Here is a 15,596-nt window from a genome sequence, read left to right as displayed (position 1 = left end):
GGAAACCAGAGTAACAAAATATTGTGAATAAATATGTATTAAAAATACACCATTTTTGTGACAATCTACTTGTCACACCTCAGTCTACGACAAGCAACATTATTTTCAGGTTAAAGGGGAAGACAACTGATGGTATTTCTTGTGTGTTGCAAGCCGTAAAACAGAAAAGACGAAAGGAGGTCATCTTAACCACTTGCCTCTTCCCTTCTCTCTTCTGCAGAAGGGACTTTAAGTTCTCGTGCTGTGTCATCCTTGGGATCAAACAAGTAAATGTAATCTGAGGAGTAGCTCACAAGGATCTCTTGGCCATCTTCACTGTAACACAGGGATGTTACTCTGCAGGATTTGTTGTTGAGATGAGGAGGGACAAAACGTGCCACCATTCCAACAGTGCCCCTGCCAGCATAATTCCCTTTATTAAAAAACAAACAAACAAACAAACAAACAAAAGGAAAGAAAAAAAAGAGAGGGGAAAGAGAGGAGAAAGAAAAGAATTACACATTTACTATTGCGAATTTTTAACAGCTTCAAAAAACCCCTTATTTAGGATCCAACAAAAGAGAATCATGGAAAAGCCATGTATCCTGCAGTTTCTGCAATTATTTTGATCTGGAGAATTACATATCAGATTTTACAATCTTTATTATTTTTGTTTTAAAAAAATCGACATTACATTACAAAAAATTACAATTACAAAAAATACATTACAAAAAAATAAAAGATGAAAACATCCTCATATAAATGTCTCACACACCCACCACATGATGTTGTACGGAAGCTATCTGTCAAATGGGGCACAAATGGAACTTTTAGAACCAAAAACCACAAAATAATGATGCAAATCCATATCTACACACAAATGAGAAAGGAATTTAGTGCCTTTGCACTACAAAGGCAAGCACAGTACAGGATATTATGGAGTTCATAAGATCGCTTCCTGAAAGAAGCATCAAGTTCCAGCATGGTAGAGTACAAGACAATAATTTAATTAAAATTCAGGTGGATCACTGGAGGCTGCAATCCCTGGCTTTTTGGAATCCTGGAATCACACATTTCAAGACAAAATATGAGACATTACAAAATGCCTTTTTCTGCATTCAGTGCACAATGCATTCTGAGATGCATGAAGAGATTAGGATTACTTCTTTGAAGATTTCTGCATTAGCAAATATTAGAGTGAAATGACTCTACTATTACAAACCATAGTTCCCAGAGAAGGAAGCTACACTTCTGCAGTGTTACACTTGAGTAATTTACCACCTATTTTGAAAATAGCCTGAATTTGGCACTGCCAGTGGGTAGAAATGCTCATTGCACAATGTGGCTCCTACCTGTTGCCCTTGTGCCAAGCATTCTCCTGTCATAAATCCTCACTGAGCTGTCAGAACAGCCTACAGCCAGGTAGTAGGGGATGGGTGGACAGATAGCAACAGAGGTGGCAGCACGACGACAGTTTATTAAAATATCCTGAAACACACAAAAATGCAGCATTTAAATAATAGCTCTGAACATTTGAAGTATAATTCTTTGTTTTGTTTCACTACACGTGCCCCTCCCTTAGTCAAGGAGATTTTGAGAAAACAGGTCTGGCCTGTGAAGACAGATCATAAATGTGTTATCAGAAAAGCACTGCACCGAAGGAAAACTATCAGAGAAAGAGAGCTGGTACCAGAACAACTGAAAAAGAAACCAAACCAAAAAAAAAACCAACAAAAAACCACAGGAACATTTAAAAATAGATAAAACCTACAGACTTATAAACTATCTCGCACCTTGGATTTTCTTTTGGAAACACAGTAACTGTGGAGGTGGAAGAGTACTAAATATGCAGAAACAGTTTAGATCAATTAAAGTATCAGAATAGCTCCCATTTACAGACAGATAACTGGGTAAAGGGAAAAAAAAAGAAAGAAACCCCTAGAACTGGTAAATGTGTACAAGGCTGAACAAAATTAATCAAGACTAGCAATACATACTTTGTAATTTTGTTCCAATTCAATATTAAAATTGTTTCTAAAATTCAAACACAGTGGACAATTACTGGAAATACCAGTAATCTAATTCATTACTAAATCTTTTCTTACAGAGGGACGAAGGATGCTCAAGAGTACAAGGCTGCAGGTGATTCTCAAGGCTCATTTTTTGCCTCCAGTTTTGCACTCTACATTATTAGTGTAAACCAGACTAAAAGATTCAATTTCAACAGACAATTTTTTTCTACCATATCTGAAGCCTCACACCAAATATTTTTTATAAAATAAATAATGCCAAAGGAGATATTAAAATTAAAAAATAAAAATGAAAAAAGACTCCCCAAACTTCATTGTTTCATGGGAAATATACTGTCATCTCCACCAGTGACCCTGAAATCTATTATTTCTAAAAGCTTTACCGGAATTCATACCATGTGTTTGTGTGATGCACAGCTCTACATTTAGGTAATGTTTATTAAAAGATTTTTATTACTATTTTATTGGACTTATTTATTATTATTATTATTATTGAAATATTTATTAAAAGGTTTCATTCTTACATCTTTACAATCTTCCTTTGTGCAACTTGTTTTGATGCGAGTATCAAACCATCTCACAGTGCCATCCTCACCACAAGACAGGAAAGTGTAGGGATCATTTGGTACTGTCATAATCTGCTCAAAACAAAAAAAATATTATTAATGCCTCCAGAAATAGCACTAATTAAAAAATAAAAGCATCAATATTTGGAGCAGCAGTAAGGCAGTTAGGACTCAAGTCAAGCTTTCCAGTGAAGTAATGAGAAAAATTGAAAAACTGATGATGTTTCTTCATTTTCAAGAAAAGGTTTGAACTGTTGAAGTCAAAGGAAACTTTTAAATGTCACATAAGATTAAATATCCATAGGTCAAGGCTTACAGTTGTTTCTATTATCTTTAATGCACAACATAAATTTATTGCAATCACTTTTCAGATAAGTTATCAGTTTGCTACGACAATCAACAAAAGCTCTGTTTATTCTCTATCAAGTAATAGGAGACAATTACTAAGTCCTTAGAAGTCTGAATGCCTTGAAAATACTAAATGACTTTTATTCCCATTGGGCTATTCCTTTACATCCTAGGTAGTTCCCTGCAGCAAGTCTGCATTAAAGGCTGCTACCCAGCTACTTCCTCACTGCAATTTTTTTTTTTTTTTTTTTTTTTTTTTTTTTTTTTTTTTTTTTTTTTTTTTTTGAGAGCACTGTACTGAACAATTTTCCTAAGCTCAGCCCTTCTCCAGCTCGGGACAACTCAGATCGAGTCTCACATGAATGGCTTCACTCAAAGCCTCCTCAAGACAAAATAAAAAGGCAAGTGACCATAATGTTAAATATGACCTGAATTCCATCGGTCAGTGAATGCACAGGAAATGTCAGTTTATTTACACTCTGTCTCTCAGAACAGAAAACAGAGAATGTTGTGGCACTATTTTTGTTTTCCTACACTCCTGCTACTATCAGTAGAAATTTATAAAGCAACAACAATGGTTAATAGTGTAATACATTCATGGAACACAGAGCACGAGTGATCCTTTAACATTTTAAATGAGATATTTATCACCCCCACCTCCCAAAATTCTTAATAAAAGTAACTTATGGATATCTGCAAATCTCTCTACCTGAAATGGGGTTGCAAAGGTAACAGTTGAAGGCTTCAGCCTCTCTTCTAAGGCTCAGCACAGTAACTGAGACAATGCTTGCTGTGCCAAATAAGAAGCATAACTTGCAGAACAAAGGCAAGGTTTGAATACCAATAGAACTGCTGAGCTATGACCACTATTCTTCAATATATCAGTGTAACATATTGAAGACTGTTTTTCACTACATATTTCATTCAAATTAACTTTATTTGCATAGTTGTAAAAGTTAGCAATCCACTAAATTCTTCAAGCATTTAGCAGAGCTTTCTGTGAAAACACTTTGCTCCAATAATGTTGCTGAATGTGACACAATCTTGTTTTATTTTTGTTCACACTGATGCAATTTCACCCTATCCATGTAATATAACTTGCACATGGCAATTTTTATGTCCAGTGTTCACAAACATTCTAAGTACTTTATAAGCACTAAACCAGAGAAATGGAGAAGTGCAAGCTCCAATAATTGAGTCACTATTACTACATTTAAGTTCATTAAGTACATTTAAGTACATTAAGTTCAACAAGTACACATTATAAATATATATATAAAATTGGTTTTTTACTAACTAATAACTTGTTTGTTACTTAACTTTGAAAGTGTATAGCTATATGATCACTTCACTGTATTTAAAACAAGAAAGTAAGAGGTGTTCATAAAAGCACTTTCCCTTTCTGAAATGCAATTCACATGAAGGGCAATAAAGAAAAGATTTGGCTGAGAAAAAACAAACTTGTCAAAGTCTCGTACAAACAATAAATTCTTCAGAAACATGTCTCAAGAGCCTCTCCCTCTCTTATTGTATTCTCACTTAGAAGTGAAAACAATTGTACAGATATCTCACAGTTTACAATAATCTACACCAATTTCCACATTCCTCTGTTTCATGTTTTTGTAACATCTTGAACTGCCACAAATTCCAAGGGCTGCATAAATCCACATTCAAATTTAGAATTGGTACCTCAGGGGCAGCTTTTAGCTTTTGTTATTTAGAGAACCCAGTGAGTCAAAGTTCTATATTTAACATGATGATGTGGTTACATACAGCTGGGCAGTACCATCACAATATTTAGAAATTATCTCCCCACTCCAGGAACCTCCTAACCTCAGTGCAAAAACAGGATAAGAAAAATAACTTCATAAAGAGACAAAGTTGTTAAAACAGTCAATGTCATATAGAAATTTTGATATACCTCCCATTAACAGTGTTTAAAAGCAGCAAAACCAACCAAAACTGTCATTCAAAACAACAATAATGCCCTCTTGTTAATGTTATTGCTGAATAAAAATCATGCCAAATAAGACCATTTTGATGGTGCAATATAGCAGGGAAATGTAATTGGTATAATTACAACCATAAGAACACTTTTACTACAGGAAAAATTAACTCTGGCAGTAACTTCAGCCACTTTCTTTTTTTCACACACTCCAATTCTTTTTATGAGAAGTTTTAAAAGATTTTGTTCACTTTACATGGAAAGAAAGTGATCTAAAAGCTTGCTATGAAATCTGAGCTGAATACATAAAAAAACAATGGATTTGGGATTTTTTTCCCCTGTGTGTGTACTGCAGTAGCATTAAAAAAGCCCCAACAAACAAACAGTGAAAGAAACAGGAACATTTATAACCTACCAAAAATATTACAATTTTTTTCTATTTTAAGCATAGTAAGTTTTGCAAGCAGCAGCTTTTGCTGTTATTTAAAAGAAGCTGATAGAACAATAAATCTTTCTATTTTCCCAACTTAAGTAATACTTTGCTTCCTCACTTGCCTAATTTATATGAACAAAACTTCCAAGGGAGGACTGAAAAAACTGTGGCTAAATTTACACCTAAAGAGTTAACTAGAATATGCAACAGAAAAATTATCTACAACTGTAAACACATTTTTCAGATATAAGTTGTTCACACATGCTGAGCTAAGCATTTCTTAGAAGAATCTAAATTGTGAAAAAGGCATGAAACTTCTGAAAAGTTCAGGGAGGGGAGGGGCAGGGGGGAAGAATAAAAATAAAAATGCAAAACAGTCACTTCCCCCACCTCCCAGCCTACTTCAGGAAGAAATTCAGAGGTCAATTTTAAACTGCTTTGCCCTGCAGAATATTCCTTCAGCGAAGGTGCATTCATATCTGCAAAGTCGTTTTAATAGTACCACTTTTTGCAAAGTTCTCAATTTAAGTTAGCCAGCACATTTCTCTGCTCAAGGCTACTTTTTAAAAGGAAAAAAAAGTAACTGAAAAAAGACAGAAGAAAATTTGTAACTCTCACTGCAACAAAGTTATCAGGAGTCTGGTTAAAATCTTGGGCAACAATACAATAAAATATGTATTTCACCCATCTTAAACTTATGATTTATTTCAGGAGGTACCTCATAGGTAGTCCCATAGTGGCAGGTGTACTGGCATTGCCTGTTGGTCTCTGCATCCTGTTCAACATTCGTGTAGAAAATGACTCCGTCTCCGGAACAAGAAACAATCTGTTTGTCATTGGTGCATGGTAGGAACTTTGCACTGAATATATTGGCTCTGTGTCCTGAGTGAATCGTTGTGAGAACCTGAAGAACAAAGAAAAAAAGGAGGCTGCAGTAGGCCAATGTTTTCCAAGCAAATAAAGGATGGCAAAAACTCACTGTGAAATACAAGTTATGGACAGGCTGCCAGGGACCTACAGTTCAGTACAACAGAACAGAGAAGCTGCCTTTACACCAAATTTCTTCTAAGAACAATGCGGTTCTACAAGAGAGCTTTGATCAGGCACTTGCACGAAGCAGTCTGCAAAACACAAGGGCTGGAATTCAGCTGCCACCTTTGTTTTTGCAATGCTGGTTCCAGAGCACAACAGGTTTCTCAAAGTGATACATTAGGGTAATGGCACAGCCACTCAGCACATCAGTGAGGAGAGACTTAGAAGATCTGGGATATTGTAAATCAAGAATAAGGCACTGTAATCCAAGCCAACTTCATTGACTTTAAAATTTGATGTTACTTTTAAACTCACTCTAAAAAGAAGAATTGATGTTTATAAGGAAGAATGTTTTGAAACTAGCCAAAAATAAATAAACATTTAGGAACTGGATTATACAGGGAAATAAACCAGGACTTGACTTAGACTCTCATTCATCTACATTAAAGCAGAGAAACATATGATTTACTTTACCATCACAGCTGATTTTAAAGACTTTGTGGTGACTCTTTATCCTTCCCCACATATTTAGTTTACCAAAACTGAAAAAACCTCCACATGCTTTCCTGTGAACAAGTAAACATTATATTCTTATTTCTCCCATTCTGCAGCACTTAAACCAAACTGCATTTTCACCACCCCCATTAGGAAAGAAAAAACAAGTTGTTTACAGTATGAAAATTACTTCCAAATTTCCACTCAATTAATTTAATCAAAGGAACTATTTTGCAAATGAAGTTTCACTGTCAGTAGCAGCTCATGCCTAACAGTTCAGAAGTCCTATTTCACACCTTTTAAATAATTCCCACTAAAAAAGTTTAAATGTATCTGCATATAATGAAAGATACAAAATATTGACTGAAGTCTATTTCTGCTTATCTATCTAGATAATAACAGAAAATATGGCAATAAGGATATTTGCAAAGATGACAGAATTACAACACAGTTCTTATACCAATTTGCTGCCTTTTTCTGTATAGATCCTCTTCCTTACACCAGAAAAAACTAAGCTAACATAATTGTAGCACTCATTAAAAATCACATCTCTAGTACATTTCAGGAATAACAGTGATCACTGAGTCTTCTTGCTGATACCTGCTGTTTTATAATTGCATTTGCATGTATTGGGGAAAAAAAAAACAACCAAAAATCATCTTCTCCTCTGCTGTTACAAAAGAATAAATAGCTCAGCTAACGGTGAAAAGTAAAAAAAAAAACCAAAAAACTCCTGCATTCCTCATTAGGTTTAAGTAGAGAAGCAGTACACAACAGGGGGAGAACACTGTCCCATGAAAGCATAAAGCTTTAAATTGCAGCACCTCTTAAAATATTACAATATTTTAATGTAAAAGTTATATAATGAGCAACTATCCCATAGCAGGATATTAAAATCAACTCTGCACAATAGATAACATTGAACATCCTTTATTTGCATGAAAAATTCTTACTCTGCAAATCACTCCACCAACACTCACTTTGGAATATATCCATCATCCACTTCACAACTGTCTTGGATAGCACTTTTCCAGCAGAACTCCCAGTCCAAGAGAAACCCTACCTAGTGATACTGAACTGAACTTTGTCAGGCTGGCACCAAAATTATAAGAAAGAGATGAAGTTTGGAAGCTCTGGCTTACTTGGAGAGGTGAGCAAAAGAGCCTTACCTATAGGCACAGACAACACTCCAAACCACCACAAACCTTCAAGGAAAGCAAACTATTATTTTCTACTCAAATTCTCTTCCACCATATCTTCTGTTTCTCCCACACATTTAGTTTTTGAGCACATCCTCGGGGTTTAGATGTCATCCTCTGAGAGGACACAGCTCAGAGCATCTGTTCTACCAAACTATCAGCAGTTCCTTCAAGAGAAAGGTGTGGGACACTGCCACTACCTGATGGATGCCAGCTGGCACTACTGAGAGTCTTTCAGCTGCATTGCAACCCTTATTTCAGTACAAATTATTCTCCATCCACTTGAGGCACACACAAAGCAATGTAATTTTACATTGGAGTGAACTATTTCAATCAAGATTGACACCCCAACAACATTACACGGAAGGACATTACATACAGTAGATTACACAGAGCAAAAAATACAGTATTTTAAAAGTGAGAGGAAAACAGTTTATGTGACTACAAGATTTCATGAGAATTACTGAATCCTATTGCTGGTTCTGACACTAATCTGTGGTGAGACCATGTTCCCTTTGTGCCTGGCCATGTACCGTAAAATGGGATAATACCAATGACACAAAGGATTAGAACTCTCAAGTTTTAAAGCACTGTGAGATTTTATTCCAATTTATATACACTAGGAAGTGCATGATATTATCTTTTTCACATAATAATTAATATCTGAAAATGAATATATTTTAAAATACCTTTTAATACCTTGAAAAATAATAACTTGCATCCTATTTGAAAATTAACAAGCAGCCAGAAACAAACCTACCTTTCTGCTGTAGGGATTAGTAATGACCAGGTTGGTGTCATCTGAACCAGATAAGATATATTCTCCTGTATCATTCCAGCAAATTGTATTCACCTGCATGAATCAAAAAAAAATTGTTTAGATTTATATTAACTCAATTTTCACCATATTAAAACATCAATACTCATCCAACACTACAGAAATAGGAGTCAACAAATTCAACTGAAATGATGTCATTTCTAAGCAGCTAGCATTTAAAAAAAAAATTGTGTTTTTAAAACAAATTGATAAGGGAATCACCTGCTTTACCTATGGCATCCCAATTACTCCCTCTGCTCAAGAGTTCATCAGGTAAATTAAGCTTCCCACAGTAGCCACTCAGGTGCTTTAATGTACCAAATCTACTCCACAGGGAGTTCTCTGAATTTGAACTGGAGGGCATCACAGTGCTCTCATAACTGCATCTTTACCATATCCAAATTCTGACTGTCCATTGCTTTGCACACTTTTCAGTGACCACACCTTCCCAGGGAAAAGCACTGCAGAATCCATCCCAGATCGCTTTTGAAAAGTGTGAGTAGGCTGGGAAAGAAGAATCCTACAGTGAGGTACAGAATTGTACTGGGAGAGCTTTACAATACATTTCCTTATCAATTCTCCTTTTCACAAGACTGTGCTTAATAATGTGTCAGTGAAACAAAGCTGTGAAAGCACTCAAAATCCAGGAAGCTCAAAAGATATCCTCCAAGCAGCAGCTCATGCACAAGCATCAAAGACTGCATGCAAGACCATTATTATTTCAACTAAGCCTCTAAAATACCTTCAAGTGTCAAACTGCAGCCATCACCATTTTCTGCTGGCTAGATTCTGTTGGCAGAACAGCTGCCTTAGTGTGATGTACCAGACTGGATAACAGAATTGGTAAAAACCCCACTTTGTTCTGAATTATTTTCTTATGCCTTTTTTTTAAATTCAAATGTTTCAGTCTGAGCCACCCACCCCAATAAAAATAATTTTTATTTAAAATAAATACACCCATTCTAGTTGCTGTTTTAATGGCAAGTTGAGTGGGGGTTAGTTGCAAAATCAGAGTTAGCAGTTTCAGGTGGATCACAGGGACAACAGCACCTTGATATTCTCAGGTGGAGGAACTTGAAGAGAGATCTTGGTGTTAAACAAACATGCCTATGCCAGGGTAGCTCAGTGCTCAGAAGCAATCAGATATTGTCAGGATTTATTAGGAAATGCACAGAAGAGCAGGATATACATCCATGCATGGCAATCCCACGTGTCCCACGCTATGCAGTTTGGTTCATATCCCGCTCCTGTATTCTCCATTTCTATTACTGCCCACTTGGAAAGAGAAATTATGACAAGGAATTACTGGGGTGCTTATAGATATCTAACACTTTTTATTGCAAGGAGCAAATAATTTGTACTGCTCTAGGGAAGGGAAATGACAGACGCTTATGAGAGCATGAATGACATGGAAGAAGTAAAAAATAATTTTTTGTGGATCTTCACAGTACAAGAAATGGAAGGCCTTAAATGAAACAATCCAATGACACATGGCTTTTTAATGAAACTGGAAATCACTGTTATGGAACACCCTAAACACCAGAAGTGGAAGGATATACATATTCATCAAAGAGAAATGAAAAATAACCAGAAATAAAGGTGCAGCTTCCACCTCTATCTACCAATTAAAGCATGATGTGTTCTCCAGAATACCCATCAAATACTGTCTGCTTGCCCTGTCTCAACTTCCTTTAAAAATATGGGCTGGCCACTTTCAGGGCCAAGTTATCAGGCTCCACTGAGCTTTGGTATGACCTTGCATGGCTACTCTTATGATTTTATAACGCTGGCTGTCAATCTCCAAGAACCACAATTTCAACTAGCCCCCAGAACCATCTATCATTGAAATAACCTGTCCTGACAATGGCTGTAATCTAAAATGTTGTCAAACATTGCACAGCACTACAGTGAGGGCAAACACACAACCCAGCAATGTTTATTTTCATCTACATTTCCTCTCAGGCAGAAAAGTATTATTATCATTGCCCTAAAGAAACCAAAATGCTAATGTAAGAATACAGGAATAGAAACAAGAATGAAACACTGAAAAAACAAGGAAGCTACCAAAAATTTTAAAATCATAAGAAAGAAAAGTTAGCACAAAAAATTAAACAAATTGAGGGGGTGGATGTGTATATTTATATACAAACCCAAAATCTGAATAACAGCAAAGCAGAGAAACATTGAAGATGCAAAGGAGAGACTAGATTATCTAAATTGCAGCATCACAAGACACCAATGATTCTCCTCCAAAATCCCAATTTCATTGCTATGATTGCCTCAGTTAAGCAACCTCAATATACCCTGCCCAGACCAAAGTTGGTTCAAAAATAATCCAGAGTGACATAACCAAATTACTAGAGGTTTGTAACTAAACAGGCTTTTTTATTCTGTACTAAATCACCTTCTCAGCATTACTGGCAACAAATAACTCAAAAGTAACAAAGTTTTTCAGTGACCTCGGCTTGTTTGGGTTTTTTTTCAGAGACTTTCCAGTCAATATACACAGTGTTCAGTACAACCTACTGACCAACACTGAACCCAAATAAATTTGCATATGGATCACTAAAAACCAAGAATTTAAAAATGTTCTCTTTTCATTCCATGGTAGTAAATTACTAAAATATAATGTAAAACAAGAATGGGGTAGAAAATTGCTTTTATTTTGAAAAAGTTACATATTGTACTACCTGCCCTGCCACTCAACACCCAACTAAAGTATAATGAAACAGTTACTATTCTGAGAATTTGGAAACCTTGGGAAATGGTGTTGGACCCAGAAGAAAGGATACATCAAACATAAATGACAGACATTACTAACAACGTAAGAAAATCCAAAGGGTGTGAAATTAGCTTTTTTCTATTAAGTACTCCAGTTTATTATTAATTGTATCTAATTTTATTTGTCACTCATCTAGCCTTGTAAGGAGTCACCGGGCACTTTTGATTAGTCAATTAGTCAGATATAAATTTACTATCTCCATGTTTTCCTCAAAGATGATGCAGAAGGCAGTGCAGGCAATTCTTAAAAAAACAAAAAAGTAAAGTCTTCACTTCCATGCAAAGTGACCTCAGAATCAACTCTATTGTGAACAGAAGAGATTAACAGAATACAAAATTAGAAGAAAAAAAAATGGCTGTAGATATCCAGAATATCAGGAATATCCCCCAAGCAAAGAAGGGGGTAAAAAAAGGCAGTGCTTTTCCTCTGTGGAGTACAAGGGGAAAATTGTTTCTAACAAAATACAAACTCCATGTACTGGTTTAAGCCTGGCTTTGAGGAGTACATCTGAAAAGGACTTGTTCCCAAGTGCCATCCTGAAGGAAATGAATACCATGAAGGATGCTGGTTTGTTATTGATCTGAATGCCTGTACAAAGAAATGAGAAGTTACTCCTTCAGGTAATATTCTATATCTCAAAATGTAGTATTTACTCATGTCAAATGCTTCATCTACATCCTGCATTTTATCCTTCCTCAGCTTTTACAGGACCCAACCAGGAAGAAAATAATCCATATTTTTACTGCAATTCAATATGGTTTAGGGTTTCTTTAACCTCTACTTTCCTCACACTTCATTGCTGCTGGTCCAGATTGCTTCTCTTTCAACATTTCTCCTTTGGATTTAATCACTTCATACAGAACAGCTCACCCACCTCTGTACATTTCCTCTTCTTAAGCTCCCTTTACAGCTAACACAGAAAATGGCAAGTTCTGGCATACAAATGATCTTACTGAATTTGACCATGTGAACCTTGCTGAAAGAGGCAAATCCTGCCCTGGAAGGATGATAAGGCTGCTGTCAGACATCAATAATTCTGTAGAACCAATTCAATTACTTCACACACTGCTGCTAGAAACTGTGTCTTCAAACCAAGGAGAAAATGGGACTGTTTCAAAGAGAATTGCCCCTGAACTCCGAGGTGAAAATACTCAGATTTCAAGCAAAAGGTGTTATGGTAATATTACTGTTACAACAGGGTGGATATGGGAAGTAATTAATGGAATATTCCCTTTTTCACAGATATCCTGCCTGGGTATGATTATACACACAGTTGTATCTCCCACAGGATCTCTCTTCTGTGTAACAGGCAAGAACTTGGACTTTACTTTTATCCTAAATTAGTAAAAAAATTTCTTGCCTTAAGTAAGTTGTCCACTGTGTCCAATTACACAGCATGCTTTACATAGAAAATATAAACTTATTCAACAGAACAACGAAAAACTTCTTAAAAACAGCAATCAACCAAACAGCAACCAAAGAAAACCCCCAAATCTCTGCCCACCCAACCTTCATTAAAAAACCCAACCACCCAAAAACCAAACCCAGAAACACTTTTTAATAGGACAATACAGCATTCATTCCCTACATTTGAAATGCATGCTGAGTCAACAGTTGTGGAAAGAAGAAGAAGAAAAAAAAAAGGCCTAATTACCATTGATGGTAATAAAGAGATAAGGAGTTTAATCAGTACAAGCATTGTCATTTTATTGATTTCTATGTCACAGATTTTTAAAAAACAAATAGTAAGAAATTATACTGAGTGGTTGTTAGCCTTAAAAGATTATTCCTTGCAAAAAAAAAAAAAAACAAACCACACAGTAAATGAGGTAAGAACTCCCAATAGCCCATTCCTTAAAGCTGGAGAGTTCTGAGCAAATTCAACTTCTAAAGACATTTTTTCAAACTGTAGTATTTTAATACTGTATTTAAATACTGTAGTATTTTAAACACTTGCAAATAATGCTGTAAGCTTACAAGTATTTTCCACCCACTGAAACAATTAGGCCATATGTAAAAGCATACTTTCAAAGCTAACACAGTCACATCAAAATTAGTTTTCAAATAAATATCCATCAAGTAGATTAAAGCAACATCAACAGCCAGCACCAAATCTGCAACTTCTATTACATGACATAGAAGCAGATAATTGAATAGAGATCAGTCACTTAACATTTAAAAAGTAGTGAAGAAATATTATTTTCCTATATTCTATTTTAATAGGAAACAATTACTTCTTTTTATAAGGAAATAAAGAAAAATAAATAAAAAGCCCTAATCAACTTCAGGAAAAGAAATTGAAAATTTTAATCTTAAGTATTTGAGGAGATGAAAAATTACTTCGAGAAGAAATTTGGAAGCAAAGTATCACTGTTACAATCTTTAATACGAAAATTAATAAATACACACAGTATCATATAATTGTCTGGGTTGGAAGAGACCTTACATGATCATTCTTGTAACATTTATTGGGAAAAAAAAAGAAAAATGTATATATTTGTGTCATTACACTAACACCATCTGTACTAGAACATTAAACTTACAAGGTAGTCAGGCAGTCAGGTAGTTCACATTTATACACAGCAGTTCTAATCTTGGCCTTTCCCAGACTTTCCAAGCTCACAAAAACACAGGCACATCAAAATCATACTTCTGATCTCGAGAAGGCTGGATGTTAACAACACTTGTCCCTTAAAACTACTGCTGTGCTAGTTTAAAATTATATTGCTCCTCAATTAAAAGTCCAAGCAACTCAAGCTAAAATAATCATTATGTTTGTACAGTCTTAGAAATACACATTAAAGTACAAAAGCTTCACTTACATTTTCATTTTTATACAATACTTTCATTTTTCAGATATCTTGTACAACAAATACTTTAAAAACCATAAATTTCTGCTCAAATCCTCAAAGGTAACATGGCAGCCTATTTGTCCTGAACCTAGTTTAGGTAAAAGCTTTATTTAAAAGGGTATGTTTTAAAATATCTGGACCCCTTTCAAAAATTAATATTAATATTTAAATAAGCCTTTCAGGAAGGCTTATTTTTTGTTTTCATTGCCTACAAGTCAGTATGTAGGACCTGATGATTTGCTTTTTGAAATTGGAAAATAAATCACTCGAAACACTAATAAATTTTTAATTCAACACAGTACAATAAAACAAAACAAAAAAAAAATACTTCATTTCAATGTTTAAGAGGAGTCCTAACTGAAAAGGTATGAATGTGTTTAAATGGCAGGAGAGATTAATTCAATCAACAATAGACACAACATTAAGATACGGGAATGGTATTTTGTTTTGCTTCAACGGTAAGAGCATCAGATATTCAAGAAGAAACAAATAGCAAGAGAATTCAGATGTAGATCTCAACAAGCAGAGTGGTCCTGCACAGCTTTAATGTACAAATATAAGATATTTGCCTTTTTAAGTTGAGGAACTATTACCATGGCAACAAAATCACAATTTAACAATTTTTAACAAACAAAAAAGCAACAAGTGACTTACACATCCATCATGCACATTCAAGGTTGCTTCAAGTTTTAATCTTTGGATAAATTCTCTTCTCCCTGTGAAGAAAAACACCAATTACATAACTTTTAAAAACTGAAGTAGTTAAGAGCCTGCTAATGACAATTCACAGGTAAAAACCTAAACGGTAAAGAACCAGAATATAAATTTAAATCTTGAAACAATTCATATGGTTCTCGCTTTACAAATCCTAAGATAAGCATGACATTTGCTGGTTCTTTCACCACCTTTAATAGGAGTGCAGAAATGGCAAAATGAACATTTGACAGGTTCACAGGCTGATGATCCCTCTAAAACTAATAGCAAGAAAACAGAAATTAATCCTGTGGTTATTTGCTTCACTTAGCTGAGAGGGAGCTACAATAACATAGTTTAAGCAGTACAACCCTTGCATTTGGAAAATTTACATTTAAGACCAGTAACATTCCATTTCATACAAA

General features: G+C 35.1%; 1 protein-coding gene across 6 annotated transcripts in view; it reads right to left on the bottom strand.

The window, feature by feature from the left end:
* DCAF6 (DDB1 and CUL4 associated factor 6) overlaps positions 1-15,596 on the bottom strand; it is a 74,456-nt gene that overhangs the window by 42,920 nt on the left and 15,940 nt on the right. For all 6 annotated transcript variants that reach the window (XM_084223690.1, XM_084223689.1, XM_084223691.1 and 3 more), the window contains exons 2-7: positions 15,133-15,194; positions 8,788-8,880; positions 6,020-6,205; positions 2,534-2,647; positions 1,332-1,467; positions 198-412 (exon numbers count right to left, since the gene is read on the bottom strand). In XM_084223690.1, coding sequence (XP_084079816.1) covers positions 198-412; positions 1,332-1,467; positions 2,534-2,647; positions 6,020-6,205; positions 8,788-8,880; positions 15,133-15,194 — 806 coding nt within the window. The remainder of the gene's footprint in view (positions 1-197; positions 413-1,331; positions 1,468-2,533; positions 2,648-6,019; positions 6,206-8,787; positions 8,881-15,132; positions 15,195-15,596) is intronic.

The sequence above is a fragment of the Fringilla coelebs genome (genome assembly GCF_963513975.1).
Source record: "Fringilla coelebs genome assembly, chromosome: 2".
NCBI classification, from domain to species: Eukaryota; Metazoa; Chordata; class Aves; order Passeriformes; family Fringillidae; genus Fringilla; species Fringilla coelebs.
The sequence above is the reverse complement of the archived record's forward strand: the minus strand, read 5'-3'. Positions and strand labels throughout refer to the sequence as shown.